The 23,773-nt window shown below is 43.1% G+C and overlaps 1 protein-coding gene across 1 annotated transcript; it reads right to left on the bottom strand.

The window, feature by feature from the left end:
* Positions 1-987: 987 nt before the first annotated feature.
* On the bottom strand, positions 988-23,202 carry LOC139565613 (monocarboxylate transporter 2-like). Its single transcript, XM_071386040.1, has 5 exons — positions 23,063-23,202; positions 10,608-10,859; positions 3,083-3,226; positions 2,010-2,819; positions 988-1,554 (listed from the first exon to the last, which is right to left on the bottom strand). The coding sequence occupies exons 2-5, from the start codon at positions 10,822-10,824 to the stop codon at positions 1,280-1,282; spliced, it is 1,446 nt and encodes a 481-aa protein (XP_071242141.1). The 5' UTR covers positions 10,825-10,859; positions 23,063-23,202; the 3' UTR covers positions 988-1,279.
* Between the last annotated feature and the right edge of the window lie 571 nt (positions 23,203-23,773).

Below are 23,773 nucleotides of genomic sequence, written 5' to 3'. Positions count from 1 at the left end.
TTTGAAGAATCTCAAATATAAAATATTTTTTGATTTGCTTAACCCTTTTTTGGTTACTACATTATTCCATATGTGTTATTTCATCGTTCTGATGTCTTCACTCTTATTCTACAATGTAGAAAATAGTAAAAATAAAGAAAAACACTTAAATGAGTAGCTTTTGACTGGTACTGTATATATGACACAACTTAGTTGCATTCTTTACATAAGGCAATGTATCATTGGTGAAAGTTAAACAGCTACTCCCAGAAATGACCATTGACTACACAAATGAATATCCCTGTTTATACGTACATCAAAACAATGGCTAGGAATAGGTTATATTGCTCATGGATTCTTTATTTGGTATAAACCAGCAATATGCACATTTCTAGATGATTTTGATTGTGAATATCAAGTATTCTTAATAAGGCCATTGAAAATACAGCCAATAAAACGAATTTACATTCAACCTCATTAAATATGATTAAATTGCATTTGTTTCATTGTTGTTTTGGATAAGGCCTAAACATGGCCAGTTTAGAAGTAGTGCAGCGTATACAGACTCCATGTGCAATATGCAATAGTGAATAAAATAGCGGGTGTGATATCGTTAGATTAGAAGCTTGGCAGTTGTGCAGGTTTAGCTAACGAACACAACGGACACAGTGCGCTAAAGGACAGTATAATACATGGTCACTGGAGCCACCAAACCATGAACTCATCTCTGTTCCTGTGTTGCAATGATATGTCTCTCACCATAACCCTGGTACTAACAGACTTTATGTGTCCTCGCATGTCAGCTCCCAGCATAGGAAGCTGGGATATTAACCTGTATTGATTTCAATCAGAACAGTTGAATTGGCTTGCTGGTGTGGTAGGTTTAGTGGCACAGGCTAAATACATGAGCAGTACTAGATTTCTGTCGACAGGTCGCATTTCACAGATTCCTAGATACGCGACAAAAGCTTCTTTCTCATATTCCAAGCCTTGTGGCCTCCTAACATATCTTACACCATTATCTCCGGCTAGTCTGATGTTTGAGTAGTAGTCAGGGAAGTCCTACCCCTTCCTCCAGCAATACACCTTGCAGTATCCCACGACATGGTTGTCGTTGTTACTCTGGCAGTTTGAGTGTCTCTGAAACAGAGGGGCCCCTGCGGGGAGGCCCCTGAGCGGAACCCTGGAGAGTGAAAGACCAGGAGGCACCCCACTTGAGCTCAGTCTGCAGTTTGATAGTGGCAGAGGGGGACGTGAGGGTGGTGGTGGAGAGGGGTGTGGTTGGCTAGAGGCAGGGGCTCTAGATGTTGGTCTCCCTCTGCATGGCGTCCTCATCTTTGGGGTCTACCATGTCCTCCAATGCCTGGGCGTCCCCATCTGTCTCCTTTTGGTCATGGTCCCTGTCAGGGTCCTCGGTTTCAGTCCGTTTGTACATCTCCTCCTGCTTGCGCTCCTTGGCCAGGAGTCTGTAGTTGATGAAGTTGCCAATGAACAGCCAAATACTGGCCATGATCACCACAGCCCCACAGCAGAAATACATGTACTTGTAGTTTTTGGTGATGTCCACCAGTTTACCTGTAAATAAGAGCATAGAAAGGGTAAATGTTAATACATTTTGTAAAAGTTTTTTAATGTTTTGGTCTGTCATATTGTTATGTTCTGCATTTCCAAATATGCCTTTATCAGTTTCTTCATGTCTACTGATCTTTAATGAGGACATTATGTCAAGTAAATGAAGCATTTTGTCAAGGACCAATAATCACAGAATGAACTTTCCATTTGTTGTTATTGTAATTAGACAAATAAGCACATATTATAAGAATGCCAAAACATAATATGGCTTTTCCACTCTAAATCAGCAAACTCTATAATCAAGATCAAACCAAGTGAATGATTACTAAGCAATAACACTCCATAAAACAATAATTGGGTGACTTTCATTTATTCCTTTGGCATATCAACTGCTTAAAAAGTAAACAATGTCTCACAACTGAATTAAGTAGTAATGACTTGAGAGATCAGTGACATACCTGCCAGGGGTGGACCAATGAGGACAGGGCAGCACTCCACAATGGTGGTGAGCCCCACAGCGCTGGAGAACCTCTGAGCCCCCACCAGGTCCATCAGGGTCTCAAACAGCACCGAGCTGACCATGCCGAACGCAAAACCAAAGAACACAGCGTACACCACCAGGCCTGTGTAGCTCTCCACCAGGGGGCAGAGGATGTGGCACACCCCATTGTAGAGCACGGCGAAACTGAAGAAGTATTGGATCCTGGGCCGGATCCACTTGGAGTTGGCCAGGAGCCCCATGGAGGGCCGGGCAAACATGTCCACGAAGGCCAGGATGGAGAGCAGGAAGGCGGCCGAGTACTCGTCCACGCCTATGTCCTTGGCATAGGCCGTCAGGAAGACGATTGGCGAGAAAAAGCCCAAGAACATGATGACGTTGCCTGACAGGTAGATGAGGAAACCGCGGTGCTTGAAAAGCGACAGGTCAATGAACTTGTTGACAGTCCCCAAACAAGTGGTCGTCTCCTTCTTCTTGGTGGCGGTTTTGGCAACAACCAACTCCTCATCCTTTTTGATCTTGCCTAGCGGTGGCCCCAGGGGCCTCATCAGGGAGCCAGCCACACAGCAATTGAGCAGTATGCCCCCCAGGATGAGGAAGCTGCCCCTCCAGCCGAAGGAGTTGAACAGGTACTGGTTGAAAGGGGCTAGGCTGCTCAGGAACACTGGGCTACCGGCCATGGCTATTCCGTTAGCGATGGGACGCTTCTTATAGAAATACTTGCCAATCATAGTCAGGGCTGGCTGAAGGTTAAAGGCTAGGCCCAGGCCTTTGTGAGGAGAGAGGATAATATGATTTAGAGTTAAAAAGATCATACATTTCTAACAAGATAATTATCTGATAAGTACACATTCGGAATAATATACATTTTCTTCAAGTAGCCAGACTGTGGTCATTAAATGATTTGACAAATCAAGCTTAACTGTACTCTTGTAATGTATCTATAGTATTTTACTATGAAAGACAGAATGGAAAACTCCAAATCAGTTGTAGGCCTATTTTTAACCAGTCACTTAAGGAGTTTGGAATTACCTCCTATAAGACCGATGCAAACATAAAGCTCCACCACGCTGTTGCAGAAGGAAGCGGATATCAACCCGATAGAAGACAGTACTCCCCCCATGATCATGACAGGTCTGCAGCCATATGTGTTTACCAGTACACTGCTTATGGGACCTGGAAGAGAAACAAATAAGATACTAAAAACATGGTCTTTCATCCAACTCATACATTCAGCCTGTAATAGACTATTTAAAAAAATATGTTTTATTTCACCTTTATTTAACCAGGTAGGCTAGTTGAGAACAAGTTCTCATTTGCAACTGCGACCTGGCCAAGATAAAGCATAGCAATTTGACACATACAACAACACAAAGTTACACATGGAATAAACAAAACATACAGTCAATAACACAGTAGAAAAATAAGTCTATATACAATGTGAGCAAATGAGGTGAGATAAGGGAGTTAAAGGCAAAAAAAGGCCATGGTGGCGAGGTAAATACAATATAGGAAGTAAAACACTGGAATGGTATATTTGCAGTGGAAGAATGTGAAAAGTAGAAATAGAAATAATGGGGTGCAAAGTAGCAAAATAAATAAATAAATAAATACAGTAGGGGAAGCGGTAGTTGTTTTGGCTAAATTATAGATGGGCTATGAACAGGTGCAGTAATCTGTGAGCTGCTCTGACAGCTGGTTCTTAAAGCTAGTGAGGGAGATAAGTGTTTCCAGCTTCAGAGATTTTTGCAGTTCGTTCCAGTCATTGGCAGAAGAGAACTGGAAGGAAAGACGACCAAAGGAGGAATTGGCTTTGGGGGTGACCAATGAGATATACCTGCTGGAGCGCGTGCTACGTGTGGGTGCTGCTATGGTGACCAGTGAGCTGAGATAAGGCGGGGCTTTACCTAGCAGAGACTTGTAGATGACCTGGAGCCAGTGGGTTTGGCGACGAGTATGAAGCGAGGGCCAACCAGCGAGAGTGTACAGGTCGCAATGGTGGGTAGTGTATGGGGCTTTGGTGACAAAACGGATGGCACTGTGATAGACTGCATCCAGTTTGTTGAGTAGAGTGTTGGAGGCTATTTTATAGATGACATCACCAAAGTCGAGGATCGGTAGGATGGTCAGTTTTACGAGGGTATGTTTGGCAGCATGAGTGAAGGATGCTTTGTTGCGATATAGGAAGCCGATTCTAGATTTAATTTTGGATTGGAGATGCTTAATGTGAGTCTGGAAGGAGAGTTTACAGTCTAACCAGACACCTAGGTATTTGTAGTTGTCCACGTATTCTAAGTCAGAGCCGTCCAGAGTAGTGATGCTGGACGGGCGAGCAGGTGCGGGCAGTGATCGGTTGAATACCATGCACTTAGTTTTACTTGCTTTTAAGAGCAGTTGGAGGCCACGGAAGGAGAGTTGTATGGCATTGAAGCTCGTCTGGAGGTTAGTTAACACAGTGTCCAAAGAGGGGCCAGAAGTATACAGAATGGTGTCGTCTGCGTAGAGGTGTATCAGAGAATCACCAGCAGCAAGAGCAACATCATTAATGTATACAGAGAAGAGAGTCGGCCCGAGGATTAAACCCTGTGGCACCCCCATAGAGACTGCCAGAGATCCGGACAACAGGCCCTCCGATTTGACACACTGAACTCTATCAGAGAAGTAGTTGGTAAACCAGGCGAGGCAATCATTTGCGAAACCAAGGCTGTCGAGTCTGCCAATAAGAATGTGGTGATTGACAGAGTCGAAAGCCTTGGCCAGGTTGATGAATACGGCTGCGCAGTAATGTCTCTTATCGATGGCGGTTATGATGTCGTTTAGGACCTTGAGCGTGGCTGAGCTGCACCCATGACCAGCTCTGAAACCAGATTGCATAGCGGAGAAGGTACGGTGGGATTCGAAATGGTCGGTAATCTGTTTGTTAACTTGGCAATCGAAGACCTTAGAAAGACAGAGTAGGATAGATATAGGTCTGTAGCAGTTTGGGTCTAGAGTGTCACCCCCTTTGAAGAGGGGGATGACCGTGGCAGCTTTCCAATCTTTGGGAATCTCAGACGATACGAAAGAGAGGTTGAACAGGCTAGTAATAGGGGTTGCAACAATTTCGGCAGATAATTTTAGAAAGAGATGGTCCAGATTGTCTAGCCAGGCTGATTTGTAGGGGTCCAGATTTTGCAGCTCTTTCAGAACATCAGCTATCTGGATTTGGGTGAAGGAGAAATGGTGGGGGCTTTGGCGGGTTGCTGTGGAGGGTGCCGGGCAGTTGACCGAGGAAGCCAGGTGGAAAGCATGGCCAGCCGTAGAGAAATGCTTATTGAAATTCTCAATTATAGTGGATTTATCGGTGGTGACAGTGTTTCCTAGCCTCAGAGCAGTGGGCAGCTGGGAGGAGGTGTTCTTATTCTCCATGGACTTTACAGTGTCCCAGAACTTTTTTGAGTTAGTACTACAGGATGCAAATTTCTGTTTGAAAAAGCTAGCCTTAGCTTTCCTAACTGCCTGTGTATATTTGATCCTAACTTCCCTGAAAAGTTGCATATCACGGGGGCTATTTGATGCTAATGCAGAACGCCACAGGATGTTTTTGTGCTGGTCAAGGGCAGACAGGTCTGGAGTGAACAAAGGACTATATCTATTCCTAGTTTTTTAAAAATTGAATGGGGCATGCTTATTTAAGATGGTGAGGAAGGCATTTTTAAAGAATAGCCAGGCATCATCTACTGACGGGATGAGGTCAATGTCATTCCAGGATACCCCGGCCAGGTCGATTAGAAAGGCCTGCTCGCAGAAGTGTTTTAGGGAGCGTTTGACAGTGATGAGGGGTGGTCATTTGGTCGCAGACCCATTACAGATGCAGGCAATGAGGCAGTGAAAACAGCAGAGGTGTATTTGGAGGGCGAGTTAGTTAGGATGACATCTATGAGGGTGCCCGTGTTTACGGATTTGGGGTTGTACCTGGTAGGTTCATTGATAATTTGTGTGAGATTGAGGGAATCAAGCTTAGATTGTAGGATGGCCGGGGTGTTAAGCATGTCCCAGTTTAGGTCACCTAGTAGCACGAGCTCAGAAGATATATGAGGGGCAATCAATTCACATATGGTATCGAGGGCACAGCTGGGGGCAGAGGGAGGTCTATAGCAAGCGGCAACAGTGAGAGACTTGTTTCTGGAAAGGTGAATTTTTAGAAGTAGGGTAATCATGTAATGATTACTTAATGATTTAAGCTTGTTAGCGTTGAAAGACAGCGTGAAACTTCCCGGCTCTGGAAATAGAAGTACTGTAACAAGACCTTGTTGATACTGGTAAACAATGTACAACATTGTGTTGTGTGTTCTGCATGTATTCTTAATTAAGGGGGCGAGGGCTGTATTGAGAGATCAGTAACAAACAGGTATGGGTATAACACAGCATTATCTTAGTAGTCAAACAAAAAAATGCCTTATTGCCAATAAGTACAGAGCACATTGACAAAACATCAGTTATTTTCCAACTTTGCTACATATGTATCAGAGATCCCATCATGACAAGCAATAAATGTACTGTTGGACCAGCAAGACCAATGACACAGAGTGCAGGTGAGGTCTTGGACATAACTCAGCACCTAGACAATTAACCAATGGGTGCCTGTCAGCCTTGGACAGGCTGCACTGAGAGCTGAGGGCCAAACTAATAGAGCGTTAGTCCAACAGAATGAGTCAGAATCGATCATGCCCGTCAAGCACCATCGACATGCTGAGTGAAGTCAATGAACTGAGCTCTGGTTGGACACGCAATGGTTCTCTCTGTTTCATAAGCTTTCAAGGCACAGCTGCCATGCTAATGCAAAACAGAGACCCAATGTGGCAACCAGTTATCTTATGAAATGGATAATAGGCACTGACTGTGTGAATACACACTGTATGGGCATAGATAGGTTTCAGATGTAACAGTGAGACAACACTGGTTAACGTAAATGGACTCCTCTGAATTGGTCTGGTTACACTGGATTAAAGGATTACCAGATGTATTTTCTGAAAGTGCACTGCAATGTTTTCGTATCTAAAAAGAGGGGTGAGGGGGGGGGGGGGGTCAGGAACTATGACACACACCTTGAAGTGATCAGAAGACCTTGGCTCCATGGCCCATTTGTCCCTGAGCGCCGTTTCTTTTTCATTCACAATTTTCCATGAGTAACAGTAAGCACTTGATATTGGTAGTACCGGTACACACGCAGTTGAATTGAGTGGGGCCGACCAGCATCACGCTACTATGCCACACTGCACTTTCCATTTCCTTGTTACCTTCAATAAGGGCTTGCCACACAACTTCTTAGAGGCATACAACACAAGACAACTGGCAGCAAGTGAATCTTAGCAGATGTTGGTTTTAGTGGGTCAACCCGTTATTCAACCCTCTCTATGGTCATTGATAGTACATCAAACTGACAGGTCCAAACAATTCCTTTTAAATTGTGTCCTTGTCAAATTTCTAAAAGTTGTTGTTGAGGGAAACTTTGTCCTTTCTATTTCTAAAGTCCTGTTATGTTTGAACGTCTGGTCTCCATTACTTGATAGGGTGAGGAAAGACTCTGATTCTATGGCATGTCACAATGTCCCCTTTCATGACAGACGTTAAACAAAAGGAAGAGTAAATTGAATAAGAAACGATAAGAGTAATGAAAGATTTTTCCCTTTTTTTGAATAATGCCCCTATTAGCAAGCAGAAGATGTGCCGTATCTGTGTTGGACTCGGGGAGCGGTGCTTTTTAAAAAGCAGGTTGGGGAAGAAGTCGCCTGACTTCATTTGCTATGCTTGAATCTTTTTTCGACCTTGATGAGAGGAGCCATCCTCGTTTGCATACAGAGCACTTGTCAGTATTCTCCTGAGTCTGGTGGTAGAACCTGGATAGGCCAAGTGGAGGGAGCCCTTGAGGTTTCATATTAGCTCCTTTTAAAAAGGAATTCATACGTGAAGTTTAATTGCTGCAATAGCTGGACACACTTTCCAGGTTACCAAAAGCAAATTAGGAGTTTGTTTTGACAGTAACTTTAAGGACAATAAATTTGACTATTATTGACATTGAACACGCTATATTTGAACATACTGTATCTCAGGCCCTACCAATATGATTGGGATCAATAATAAAACATTTTAATGAAGCATGATCAGATACCATAACTTAATGTTGCTTGTGTCCAGACTTGAGGCAAAATATGGACTCAATCATGGAAACAAATACCTACAAGAGCATGGGTACACCCGTCAGTTACCCTTCCAGCTGTGATTTATTTCACAGGACCTAAAAGCTAGTTTGACAGCAGAAAGATGGAAGTTTGTGTAACACATTTTTCTACCACTCCCTGATTTGTGAGGTTGGAAAAGAAAAGGTTGATAAACCGTCAAGATAGCTGACTATGCAGGAAACTGATGTTTGCAATCCATCATACTATTAATGTCTCTCTCATTACGGAATAAAGCGCTGATATATGAAACTTAGAGTTGTTTTCCAGAACAGTTATGCAAGGACGCAAACATGAATTCTATAAGTGGTTGATCGACTAATAACACAGCTTAGCTAGCCATATTTCTTCTGGACAGTTCAGTTAGCATTGAGGCTAATGTGCCTGGCAGTGAGAGAGCTCTGCTGTGCAGACCGTCAACAGAGGATGGTACTGTACGTAGCCATGCTGCCTAGCCTAGCCAAGGTCAACTGTCCCTCTCTCTGTGTGGATTAGTGACATTGATCCAACACTGACACACACACAGCCTCCATTTTAGCACGTCACTGCAGAGCGACACTCAGCCAGGCTAGAAGGGAGGGACGGGAGATCTGCAGTAGGCGTCCATATAGCTGATGTAATAGTGTGCAATATTTGACAATAAATTCCCTTTGGGCTCTTTTCTGCACCCATCAACATCATTACTAATCATTCATCTCAGTGTCTGTGTTACACCCTGGGTTATGGAGACACACAACATCCAGGAAGATATGAAATAGTTGCCTTCACTTACGACCACAAATGCACAACAACTGTATCTAATATGTGTGTGTGGCCATACATCATAAAAATAGGTTGGCTGCTGTTGTTTGAAATCAGCAAGAGCCACAGTGTCACGTTCTGACCTTAGTTCCTTTTTTATGTCTCTATTTTGGTTTGGTCAGGGCGTGAGTTGGGGTGGCCATTCTATGTTTTGTTCTATGTTTTGTATTTCTGTGTTTGGCCTGGTATGGTTCCCAATCAGAGGCAGCTGTCAATCGTTGTCTCTGATTGAGAACCATACTTAGGTATCCTGTTCCCACCTGGGTTTGTGGGTAGTTGTTTCCTGTTTTGTGTTGTGTCACCTGATAGGACTTTTTCGTTGTTTCACCTTTATTTTGTATTCAGTGTTCTGTTTAATAAATTTATCATGGACACGTACCACGCTGCATTTTGGTCCGATCCTTCATATTCCTCATCAGACGAGGACAATGATCGTTACACACACATTGTCTTATCCTGATGTTTGAGGATATGGCAAGCATTTCCAGTTTGTTTGCTCTGTGATTGACATCCAATCAGCATCATAAGTGGCACTGCTATCTTATCAGTTAGGGAGTCTGCCTGATGACTGCCCTGGAGAATTCAGTATGTGTCTGACCTCTGAACTCGTGGTTGAGGTGGCAGTTGCGTCAAAAGCACAGACGGCAGGCGGTGCGAAAAACAACAGGTGCGTTGTAAAGGAGCCACAAGTCTCCTTCCTCTTCCAAGAGGACAAACACCCTCAATAAGCAGCTCTCTGATTGGGGTAAATATTTGGTGATGCGTGATTTGTTTTTCTGCCATGTTATTCCAGAGAGCAGCATATACCGCACTGGGCTGTCCGTTGCTTGTAGAAATGAAGAATTCATTAAACACTAAAAGGACAATTGCTTTATCAGCCTACAGCTGGTGCAAACACATAGGACAAGAGAGCAGGTGTTTAATGAATAGCTGATGAAGCTCTGTTCTCCCCTTTTGCTCAGAGATCAATATGAATGAATTACACTAAACATTTTAATGAGGGACAAGAGCCTTGTACAGGCTTGTCACATATAGAGGATGGTATTGGGTGTCCTTGGCTCTCTATGGCCAATTGGCCATCACTGTCACCGCCATCACAACAACGGTCTAGGATACAACAAACCCTGTTGACAGCAACAATTAGAAATGACTGGATAGGATGGCATACGCTAACAGATGGCCAGCATAGCACTGCCAAGCAAGGTGCCTACTGGGTAACCTAGTGAGGGGTAAAGTCATGCTGAGAAGGAGAAAATGTGATGCATGACTACTACAATATGCTGATGACTAGTCACAGAAACCATGTGTTCCTCTTGAATGTCAATTTAAAGATGGTCATAGGTTCTCATAGTAGACACACAATAAGATCAGTACAGGTACCTTGTCCCATACTTAGGGCCTGAGTTTTCCCTGGACAGGTCACATGGTGAAGATAAACTCAGGGCACTACATATACAGAACCCCAACCTTCTTAACAAATCAGATAGACGACTTCAACAAGAGACTACCTAGACACCAACTTCTTGTCTTGGTCTTACCTCCTGCGTACATGACGGCCAGCATGATGGAGGAGATCCATGCTATCTGGCTGTAGGAGCAATCAAAGATCTTCTGGATGTCCTTGAAGTAGACGGTGATGGCCTTGGGGAAGGCGTAGGAGAAGCCGATGGAGATGAAGGATCCCAGCACCACGGCCCAGCCCCAGCCCCCGTCCGGAGGGGTCACTGCTGGGGGGCCTGCGGCAGGGGGTGGCATCTCTGACCCGGCTGGCTCTCAGCGCTCACTGTTTACTGGAGGGGGAAAGAGGAAGAACAGGGGTCAGTACAGGGGAAATATGAAGAGGCAGAGGAAAGAGAGGGTCGGTACAGGGGAAACATGAAGAGGAAGAGGAAAGAGAGAGTCAGTACAGGGGAGATATGAAGAGGAAGAGGAAAGAGAGGGTCGGTACAGGGGAGATATGAAGAGGAAGAGGAAAGAGAGGGTCGGTACAGGGGAGATATGAAGAGGAAGAGGAAAGAAAGGGTCGGTACAGGGGAAATATGAAGAGGAAGAGGAAAGAGAGGGTCGGCAAACGGGAGATATGAAGAGGAAGAGGAAAGAGAGGATCAGTACAGGGGAAATATGAAGAGGAAGAGGAAAGAGAGGGTCGGCAAACGGGAGATATGAAGAGTAAGAGGAAAGAGAGGGTCGGTACAGGGGAGATATGAAGAGGAAGAGGAAAGAGAGGGTCAGTACAGGGGAGATATGAAGAGGAAGAGGAAAGAGAGGGTCGGTACAGGGGAGATATGAAGAGGAAGAGGAAAGAGAGGGTCGGTACAGGGGAGATATGAAGAGGAAGAGGAAAGAGAGGGTCAGTACAGGGGAGATATGAAGAGGAAGAGGAAAGAGAGGGTCGGTACAGGGGAGATATAAAGAGGAAGAGGAAAGAGAGGGTCGGTACAGGGGAAATATGAAGAGGAAGAGGAAAGAGAGTGTCGGTACAGGGGAGATATGAAGAGGAACAGGGGGAGAAACCGTTGAAAAGCTCTCTGGGTAGGGTAGCTGGACAACATGATGACAACATGACAACATGATGATAATGACGTCTCCACTCCCTCTAAGATTAATTTCTGTACTGTAAATTTATGCTTGAAAAACGAATAAAAAATGTAAGTTATAAAAAATGTATAATAAAAAAACTCTCATATGTGCACTACTTGTGGACAATTCTCTCCCACATAAGGTGGACTACTTATGTGGACCATTAGGCACAATCTTCAGAGGTTAAAGGTTGTTTGGAGACAATTGTAGCTAACACCAATACCACATTGACAATGGCATGTTTTAAGTGTACGCCCTACTGAAAATCAGTTTCCCACAGGTTGAGACCATGTCCCTGTCATTTAAACTCTTGACTGCTGGGTCATAAGACCAGATCTCAGCTCCAGAAAGCACGTGAGCACACTGACAGAGTTAATCACCCTTGTCACAAGGTTGAGTTTCTACCTGAAACCAGATCAGCTCTTGGCCCACCCACTTTTCACCTTGAGGGTAGCCCCCTCCACCCCCACCCCCCATTCTGCCCTCCCATTTCCAGAAGGTAATGGAGTAATGGAAACCAGAATGGGTGGAGAGTGGAGTGACAGGGGAGTGGTGTACGGGCAGCAGTGACCAAGATCACGTGTCTTTATTGACAAAGCAAACATGTCTCTGATCGTATATACACACATACACCACACATACACACTTTCTAAATTGTTCAAGAGATATCATGGGTAAGAGGCAGCTGCTTAGTTCCAGACACACAATCTACAACACCTGATGAGTGATATTAATATGTGCCTTCGTGATCCAATGAGCTTAATTAACATTCTATTTTTTTCTGATCTCACATACGTTGACATAACACAACCAACCACTGGCTTATGAAGGCATTTCAACATCACAAGTAAAAGCTTATTGAAATGGGATTATCGTAGTTTAGTAAAACGTGCTCAGCCATACTCTAGACGATACAGCTTAACAGGGGTATGGCATGGCTTTGATTAGGTGGGTTAGAAGCATGAAGGAAGACCCATAGCACATTACCTCTATTCAAGGTAAAGAGTTGAGGAAAGTGGTTGAAGTTCCAACCAAACCAGAAGGGCACAAAAGCACTAAAACTAGAACCTACCATTTCAATCTCAAGAGTGGCTGTAAAACGGGCTCCATGGCAACAACATGGTGCAGTGGCATCAATAAATTATATCCGTCTCTGTCTCTCATCAAGTCGTGGCCAGATCAGATTGCACTGCTGTGGAGCCTCATTCATATTCAGTCCCATCTCAGCTGACAACGGCAGGTAATTAGCTAAACTAGTCGCTAGTTTAGCTAATTCTGAAAGGTTGACCTTTCAGAAGAAAAAAGGAAAACGTGAATGAAGACAGTGACTCAACGTCACTATAAAGATGTTAGAAAGCCTATTTATATCTTATGCTAAAACTAATAGTAGTTGAAATTTGAGATTTTATCAGCTGGTTTATAACTACTACACTACACTAGAGGTCGACCTCTACACTACACTACACTACACTACACGACTTCTGACACACACACACACACACACACACAAACACAACATTGTTTAGGTAAGGAATATCTCCAGCCTAGCTTTTCTAAATAAAGACGTTGTTTCATCACAACTATGTAAACACAGTTCTTATTTAACAGACACCATGAGTATTTGTGACCTGTATTATGTGGTCTTAACGGAGGGTGAAGTGGTACAGAACATGTATTCCTACAGGCATTCCGGGCATCTTCACATCACTCTTTTCAGGTGTTTGACTTACAATATTTTTACATTTCTAACTTAAGCTAAATGTTTTGCTTATCACTCAAATATATAATCCTCTGTGCATATTCCCATGTGTTGCTCTTTTAATTAAACTCAGAGATGATCTATTTTTCAAACATCCATATGGTATTAAAGTCTAATCTGATTATTGGCTGGGGTTGATAGTGGGGTTGGTTGATTGAACGTGACGACAATGCATAACGGGGTCTCCGGACTCAAGCTGCTTAGGTTTATAAGTCTGAATAGTATAGTGAACATACCAAAACACACAGTGTAAGCGATGATAACAGTCACACAAAAAAACTTTCTGTGAGTATACAAAACAAGTTTGTTTAGGCTGTTTGACTTACATGAGCCTACTTGTGTTTTTCAAGATAAGTTTATTCATTCTTTGTGCTCCACAGAAGTTTCTCCCCTCTCCCCATGATGTCATGTGTCCTCTGTAATGTGTCTTTCCTCTGTTTGGTGTCTCAGAATAGCAGCTGACACAGAGGGATGGGCAGACGCTTTCACAGCCAGAGACAACCAACCCCAGTCCCGTCCAACCAGAGGGATGTGTCCCATCTAAGCCAATCACAAGACACGTCAGATGCCTGTCCTTGCCCGTTGTTGAACTGAGCAAACAGTGTGCCTACCTTAGGTCTACCTGTGCTCGAAACTCTCCTGTTACCTTAAACTTCAGGGAAGGTTAAATGGACAATGGAGCCTTAGAATGCAGAGGCAGGTAGCCAACCACTACAACAGCATTCCTCTAATCAAATTATCTCAATGACAAGCTGATCAGAGCATGTAACACAATAGTGTGTGTGTGTCTTTGGTTTGGCAGTTTGTCAAGCTGGTAGGTCTGCATTTTCCTTTGTAAATCACAAGGCTACTTCCTCCAAGGTCGAACCTGAGGGATAGCTTGACAGGCTGCCTAAAGTCTGCCCTCTGACATTCATGGCCAAGGTAAACTGATCCTAGACCTGTGCTGACTAAGGGGTACAACTTCTGAGCCTGTCTGTGTTCTATTTCAGGTGAGCTACGTTGAGTAACAATGGAGCCAGAAACAGAGAAGCCGTGTAACTGAGTTAACGGACACAATGTACCACCTGCAGCAACACGACTGACTGCCCATGAGCCACATGATGAGCAGGATTGGTGGCTTTGTGTCTCTTGGTACACCCAACAGGATTATGTGGCATAGAGTGTGCAGAGGGAAAATGAAAATGGATAGGTAACCTACTCAGAGTTATCTTGGCACCACGTTGACAGAACGATTTGAGTAAATATAGAGCCACTCTGAGGCTGGTTGCGGTTTTGAGCTTTGCAAATTACGGGATAATCACACTTTTTTTCATTGACGTGTTATAATTTTGGTTTTATAAATAGCAGCTACGCCAATTGCCACGGTCATAGAGGTGAAGTAGATGAAAAACTATTTTTCTCATATCTAGTAACTGCATTTGACTTCTGCCTAAATGTAAAACAGGCAGTATAGAAGTTTCTTGTTGGGCCCTTGCTCAGAGGTATGAATGGCATTCAGGCATTGCGAGGTCACTAACGTCACCATGCTGTAGTCTGGTTTGTGTATCCACAGACCTTCAGGCAGGTACAGGCCACTCCTGTGACAGTCTAGTCCTCAGGGAATCTTGTGTCACCTTGGATGAAACTGACAAGAAGATTTGAGCCAAGTGTTTTCATTAGCATCATACACTACCTGATTAAGTAGGTCTGAATAGCCTGTGGGAGAGGAAGACATGAGGAAGAGATAGAGAGCAAATCAATTGAGAGGGAGAAAATTAGTGCTTGTAAAAGGGACTTTCCAGGTGAACAAAATGGAGAGCAGTTATTGATCACATCAATCAAAATCATTTTGATTGATTATAAGAATTCAGGGAGAACATCTCCAGAGCAGAAGCCAAGAGAAATGTCTAATCCGCCTTCTCTGAATGTCGCTGGTTCGAATACCTGAGCTGACAAAGGTGTAAAACCTGTCGATGTGATCTTGAGCAGGCACTTAAACATAATTTGCTCCAGGGGCGCCGTACTACTATGGCTGACCATGTTAAAGCAACACATTTCACTGTATGTGACAATTAAACATATTTCCCCCACCCCCTTTTTGTTTTAACTCACAGCACCAATGTTCTCTAAACAACAGCCAGAGAGTCTTGTACAAAGTCACGACAAAAGATAGTAAGTTTCTGCTTTCCACCAGACACTGGGTGATGAATTCACACAAAGCTCATAAGGTCATCAATACAATATCAGTGTGCCCTCGGCTCAGTGTACCTCGAGTGTCACGCCCTGGCCTTAGTATTCTTTGTTTTCTTTATTATTTTAGTTAGGTCAGGGTGTGACATGGGGTATGTTTGTGTTTTTGTCTTGTCTTGGGTGGTTGTAGTGTCTAGGGGGATTTGTTAGAGTGTATGGGTTTGTGTTGAGTGAATGTTTCTAGGGAAGTCTATGGTTGAGTGTATGTGTCTAGTTATGTCTATGGTTGCCTGAGTGGTTCTCAATCAGAGACAGATGTTTTTCATTTGTCTCTGATTGGGAGCCATATTTAAGGTGGCCATAGGCATCATGTATTTGTGGGTAATTGTCTATGTTGAACGTTTGTTGCTTTTTGTTTGCACTACGTTTATAGCTTCACGGTCGTTTGTTATTTTGGTTAGTTTGTGTAGTGTTCGTCTTCGTGTTTTTCCTCTTCTAAATAAAAGAAGATGTTCTTTTCACGCGCTGCGCCTTGGTCCTCACTCTCTACCTTTGACGATCGTGACATCGAGTCTGACGTCCTTCACTATCAACAGATGAGTTTAATACATAACATACAGCAAGGAGTTTAGTGACCATCAACCTGTGACACAAATGAGTGTCACAAATAGAACACTGGAAATCATGTGTATACAATAAAGAGAAAGTTCATAAATATGCTAAGTATTGTGTTAATTACTCTTAACTGAATATTAACTTTATCCATCTGAAATGTTCCCTATTACAGTGCTCTATACAACTCTATGTTGTCTTTCAGAAGCAATTTTCATTGACCATTGCCATATGTCCGGCCATACTGCAGGTGCCCATCCCCGGCCCCAATCAAAACATTTTCCTATACAACATGCTTTCCATACCTGTTGGCTTATTGGGGCGGCAGGTAGCCTAATGGTTTGAGCGTTGGGCCAGTAACCAAAAGGTTGCTGGATTGAATCCCCGAGCTGACAAGGTAAAAATCTGTCATTCTGCTCCTGAACAAGGTAGTTAACCCACTGTTCCCCGGTAGGCCATCATTGTTAATAAGAATTTGTTCTTAACTGACTTACCTAGTTAAATAAAGTTTAAATTGTTGGCCTCATAGTACAACTTGCAGACTTTTCCTTTTTCAAGAAGAGGCTCCAAAACGTTAATATTACCACCGTGTTTATATGTTTTCCCAAAACACAGACTGTTTCTGGAATTCCTGATTTGTTCTTCTCAAGTAGAAAACCAACCAATTCTGGTTCGACGCCCAAAACATGCTTTGGTTGAGGTCAAAGTGGCAGTGGAAAATGGTGACATAGGATTTAAAATTCTATTCAGTCTATTCACTGTATCACTACCACATAGTGAGCGCTTTTAATGATGAGCATAGAAATAGCACACCTAGAACAGATCTACCACTTCTTAGACTTGCTTCAATGTGAATTGTATATATTTTTTATAACCTTTATTTAACTAGGCAAGTCAGTTAAGAACAAATTGTTATTTACAATGACGAACTACCCCAGTCAAACCCGGACAATGCTGGGCCAATTGTGCACCATCCTATGGAACTCCCAATCATGGCCAGATGTGATGCAGCCTGGATTCGAACCAGATACTGCAGTGACGCCTCCTGCACTGGAATACAGAGTCTTAGACCACTGCGCCACTCGGGAGCCCAGAAGGAATGACAGACATATAATGCACATTTCTATGTGAATTTGGTCAGGTGGCCCAAAAAGTTGCATATTGCAGTTTTAATGATATAGGCTACGCGCGAAAGCAAACTGTTGAAACAAATGAACTCTCATTCTCTCAATACATTAATTCTAGGACTTGGCATGTCAAAAGTGTAAGCCAGGGTGGTGTTGAAGGGGCTTGTAGCCTTTTCGAAAGCAGGCACCTGACCTCAAGGTCACCTTAAAGTAATGTATGTACTGTAGCAAACGTGTGTCCGTACAACTAGCTCATCATTAACCACAACTGCCATCTCTCACTTCACACAAAACGATTCAACGTTGACATAAACATTCATCAAGATGGAAAGTAATCTACCAGAAACAGTGATCCAGTATAAAGTTTCCTCTTTGAAGACCTGTATAGTAAAGACGCAACAGGAACAACAACCTCCATGGTTTCTCAATAGAAGAAAGACTACTGAGAGACAATGGGGCCATTGACAGCCAGAGTAGACACACCCTGCCCAGCAGTCAGGGGTCTTTCCATGAAAATAATCAATAGGTGTTTGATACCCTATTATTGTAGTTTCTGCTTTCTAACTTCTATGGCAACACACCCAGAAAGTAGTCTTACAACTGATAATGGCAAAGCACACAATAAGTCTTTCTACCACATTTAGGGCTATAAGGAGATATTTTGAGCAACAATAGACCTGTTAATATAATGGCATTACAAGAGTAAATACCAAATTACTACACAGGTTTGAGAACAACTTGGTGTAAAGTATTACCGGATGCCTTTTACTAAAGGTTCTCTTAACCCATTACCGAGCTGATTTTGTTCAAATGCATGGGTGGTGACGTATCTACCATCTACCAGCTAACCACACCCACTTAGACTACTTATTAGACATGTCTTCAGCTGCTAAGTAACTACCTTTAATTACCATGGAAGGCCTTGAGCGGTGCCTGTGCGTAGTCAGCAGGTGCGATTGATTTAGCTCACCCAGCGTGCCAGGTAGGTGGTGTTAACTTTTGGAACCGTTCCATTGGTCTTTAAGTGCCAACTCTGCCCTCCTGGTGCACAGGGTGAGCTAAAACAAGTGGTGATTTCTGTCTAGGCAGTGTCATGGCCCCGGAGCAACATCCAGTACTGCCAGTGCCAAGAACCAACCTGCCAAGAACCATGCCAATATGTTCTGCAGCGTCAATACCTAAGTAATGGTATGGGAAAACATTACATATTACACCACACATTTTAAGTGTAAAGTTTTAGTAGTTTGATAACAGTGTGTAGATGATTCTTCTAAATTCTTGTACAACAAACGTTTTTTCATTAGCTTACATTGATTTGAGGGACATTTAATCCAAGTATTTGTTTGAGGGGGGGTCAAAGAGGACCACTGAGTAAGGGTTAGGCTACGTAAACGCCAAACAGGACATCCATAACTGGAGAAAAAGCATAAACAAACTGGGCTCTGACCGAACATGAACTGTCTCTTACAACTTCTTTTGATAAGCTACGGCTGTAGAGGACTGCTCAACTACTCACAGGGGATTAGTCTGAGCTCCACTTCCTGTTTTCTACTACAGCACCATGGGACTGGAGTGCTGGACGCAGCACCGAAGCCTCGTTGTTGATCAAGGGTTCTTGTGCCAGGCTAGGGACTTACTGAAGGTATGCAACCTAATACATACCTGACTCCAGTTGACATATTAGACGGTATACATCTAAGGCATTTCTATGCCTAATATACTGTGGTGTAGGACACCGGAAATTGTTTTATATTGAATCGTGCAAGCACTTATTAAACATCAAAAGCACCAAAACTGGACAACGGAAACAGCATAATATCAAATCAAATGTATTTATATAGCCCTTCTTACATCAGCTGATATATCAAAGTGCTGTACAGAAACCCAGCCTAAAACCCCAAACAGCAAGCAATGCAGGTGTAGAAGCACGGTGGCATAATAGATTGTATACTAGGGCCGGAAATTGCCAGGGAGCTCACGTCATGATATTATCACGATATTTAAGCTGCTTATACGATATGTATTGCGATTCTCACAATTCTATATGTATTGCGATTCGATACTGAGATTTTATTGCAATTTGATGCTCCAAATTTGCAAACATATGGGAACATATTGCTCACTATATCTACTGCAGAGAGACAAGAGAGAGCATGAGAAAATGAGTTTTGATTAGTCATGGAAATAAAAGTGCTGGAAACATGTTGGCTCAATATTTAAAAAGAAGATGGAGAACAAGCTTAAGGATGAACAATACCAGAGTTTTGGCACAGGTACAACTGACTAGCACTAGCTAACGCTGATTAGAAAATCATTACTATACAGTGGGGAGAACAAGTATTTGATACACTGCCGATTTTGCAGGTTTTCCTACTTACAAAGCATGTAGAGGTCTGTAATTTTTATCATAGGTACACTTCAACTATGAGAGACGGAATCTAAAACAAAAATCCAGAAAATCACATTGTATGATTTTTAAGTAATTAATTTGCATTTTATTGCATGACATAAGTATTTGATACATCAGAAAAGCAGAACTTAATATTTGGTACAGAAACCTTTGTTTGCAATTACAGAGATCATACGTTTCCTGTAGTTCTTGACTAGGTTTGCACACACTGCAGCAGGGATTTTGGCCCACTCCTCCCTACAGATCTTCTCCAGATCCTTCAGGTTTCGGGGCTGTCGCTGGGCAATACGGACTTTCAGCTCCCTCCAAAGATTTTCTATTGGGTTCAGGTCTGGAGACTGGCTAGGCCACTCCAGGACCTTGAGATGCTTCTTACGGAGCCACTCCTTAGTTGCCATGGCTGTGTGCTTCGTGTCGTTGTCATGCTGGAAGACCCAGCCACGACCCATCTTCAATGCTCTTACTGAGGGAAGGAGGTTGTTGGCCAAGATCTCGCGATACATGGCCCCATCCATCCTCCCCTCAATACGGTGCAGTCGTCCTGTCCCCTTTGCAGAAAAGCATCCCCAAAGAATGATGTTTCCACCTCCATGCTTCACGGTTGGGATGGTGTTCTTGGGGTTGTACTCATACTTCTTCTTCCTCCAAACACGGCGAGTGGAGTTAGACCAAAAAGCTCTATTTTTGTCTCATCAGACCACATGACCTTCTCCCATTCCTCCTCTGGATCATCCAGATGGTCATTGGCAAACTTCAGACGGGCCTGGACATGCACTGGCTTAAGCAGGGGGACCTTGCGTGCGCTGCAGGATTTTAATCCATGACGGCGTAGTGTGTTACTAATGGTTTTCTTTGAGACTGTGGTCCCAGCTCTCTTCAGGTCATTGACCAGGTCCTGCCGTGTAGTTCTGGGCTGATCCCTCACCTTCCTCATGATCATTGATGCCCCACGAGGTGAAATCTTGCATGGAGCCCCAGACCGAGGGTGATTGACCGTCATCTTGAACTTCTTCCATTTTCTAATAATTGCGCCAACAGTTGTTTCCTTCTCACCAAGCTGCTTGCCTATTGTCCTGTAGCCCATCCCAGCCTTGTGCAGGTCTACAATTTTATCCCTGATGTCCTTACACAGCTCTCTGGTCTTGGCCATTGTGGAGAGGTTGGAATCTGTTTGATTGAGTGTGTGGACAGGTGTTTTTTATACAGGTAACGAGTTCAAACAGGTGCAGTTAATACAGGTAATGAGTGGAGAACAGGAGGGCTTCTTAAAGAAAAACTAACAGGTCTGTGAGAGCCGGAATTCTTACTGGTTGGTAGGTGATCAAATACTTATGTCATGCAATAAAATGCAAATTAATTATTTAAAAATCATACAATGTGATTTTCTGGATTTTTGTTTTAGATTCCGTCTCTCACAGTTGAAGTGTACCTATGATAAAAATGACAGACCTCTACATGCTTTGTAAGTAGGAAAACCTGCAAAATCGGCAGTGTATCAAATACTTGTTCTCCCCACTGTATCTATATATTTGTCCAAAATAATATTGCTAAATGTAACTGTATCGATTTTTCCCCCATCACTATTGTGTACACAACAATAATCATAACAACAGCTTTGTAAATACTATGTCAACACCACAAACTTGTTTGGGAATGATTGTAACACCTAAGTGTTAAAACCTCAGCAACTCAGCAGCCCTAAGGTTTGATTTTCTACCCACATGCTCAGGGGGAACACTGCTTTAGTTTACATGAAAACAGTGAAACACATTAGAGGAGAGGAAAATGAATGTGGCTTGAGGGCTATGACAACCTTCCAGTACTCAGGATCGAGTCAGAGGTCATGTTACCCAAATCACAACAGTGAAAGATGGCCTACGGGCTGCTGACGATGGTTGGCTGGTCACTGCTTGTTTTAGTCACGATGAGAAACCCTTTCCCCTGTGAGATGGCCGTCTATAAAACGGATTTATCTCCAGAGGGGTTGGGAAGCCAGATGGATGGTGAGGCTAAGAGGCAGATGACAAAGGGTTGTGGAGATGAGTCAGCTAAGCTTGAAGCTAACCATCCATGTATTATTTAGCTACATAGACTAGCGCACTAGAATGCACCATTTATATTGAGATTTTAATGTTTCCTAGCCATCTGTCAGGTCAACTATGAAGTGGTGGCTCAATAAAGTGGAGAGGCCCCTATCTAGGTTACAATACAACAATGTTACAAATGTTTCTCATGTCTGCAATGTCTACATATTACCCTGCCATTAGTAACCCCAAAAAAGTAGTCCAGTACCAGAGACAGAACCAGCCTACGCCAGTACCAACACGTATCCAGTAGGCCTACCATAGAGCAAAGTCATGACCTGGGGAGGAACACGAAAGCATTATTAATTCATAATCAATATGTGCACATAGCCAACTCTATGGCCCATTGTTATTTGTCTACATTTCTTTCAACAATGCAAGCCATATATTGCCCAATTTCCCATAACATCTTGCATTACCCAAGAACCAGGCAGACTTCGCTGGTCATTTTGTAAAAAAAAAAACATTTTTATCTCGTGCTATATCAAGTCAAGGTGGAAAAAAGACAGACCAAACGTGACTGACCGATGTTATATTTAAAGCGCACCAGCTGACCCGGAGAGTGAAACATCCTCTGCTTGGCCCAAACCTGTTTACGAAAAACCTTCAGATCAGATCCTTAGATAATAATAGACTAGTATGATTTGGTAACTGTGTCATCTCAGTGGGAAAATGGCTACATCATATTAGGCATCGAGACGCACGGGATGAGAAGAGAGATGTAGACCTACTGATCAGTGATGCCTCAAACTATGATGCAATACCCGCGTGTAGATCCTAATCCGTGTAGTCAGATACTCTGTGTGCGTGTGCTGCTGATAGAAACCGGATGGAACCAGCCAAATATGCATATCATAGTCTACACTGGGCCTACATAAAAAAAAGTATTCATAATTCTCTAGGCTAATGTAGTCTATAAGCATCATTCGCACAATACTGGGAGTAATAAGAGTAACGAATAACATGTCTGTCGGTGCCACATTTGGTTAACTCCGTGATTACGCACAATATACGTACATTTCAAGCTGAAACATAATGTAATTCAAAATCCAGCCTATTGTTTGTTTTATAAAGCATGTAGCCTACGTGGTGTAGGCTATTGTTGTCCCGATGACCAAGCAGCTCTCTAAATGCCGAAGCAAAGCGTATCATTGTAGGACAAAAATAATAATTGTGAACGCACGGGCAGCTGTTCAGAGTTTAGTAAGCATTATTCCATCACTGATAACTTTCAGGAAACGCATATTACCTTTTGCGAATATAGGCGCGGTCTATCCCCAAATGTGGTATGTGGTCCTTGGTCGCTGACCTTGTCAGTGTTGCGGGAAGATGGGGCTGTATTCTATTTGAATTCGCTTACTAGGAAGCTGAATGTGACGTAGAGCGTTGAAAGAAGGCGGCCCAACCTGCTGTTATTCTGGACCACGGGAAGCATAGCGCTGGAGACAAGAGACCGGCCAGAGCATCAAGTAAAACCAGCCGGCTTGCGCTCCAATACGGATAGGGAGGAGAGGGGGGCGTTCGATAATTTGTTTGAGGGAGTTTCTCAATCTTTTGTTATTGAAACCTTATGTGGTTTAGCGTCTGCTTCCACTGGAAGAACGATCCGCGTGTTGTGCCCCATTCAACACTTCAAAACAAACTCAAAGTAGGTCATCCGATTTATCACAGGGATTCATTTAAACAGTCATGTAATGAGAGAGTTGTCTAAACGCTTGTTTCATGCTAGCAAACGATGCAACAAAAATATTGTAGCGAATATAATTTCACATCACTTATGTTGGCCAATTTGACCAGTTTACCTGTTTGAAGAGCAATTGAATCGCCCATAAAGGCGTTAGGCGCAGCGTCCAACTTGTGATACACATTTTGTATACAGTATATACACAGAGCAAAAATATAAACGCAACATGCAACAATTTCAAAGGTTTTACTGAGTTACAGTTCATAAAAGAAAGTC

This window comes from Salvelinus alpinus, chromosome 37 (genome assembly GCF_045679555.1).
Source record: "Salvelinus alpinus chromosome 37, SLU_Salpinus.1, whole genome shotgun sequence".
Taxonomy (NCBI): Eukaryota; Metazoa; Chordata; class Actinopteri; order Salmoniformes; family Salmonidae; genus Salvelinus; species Salvelinus alpinus.
This window is presented reverse-complemented; position numbering and strand designations above follow the sequence as displayed.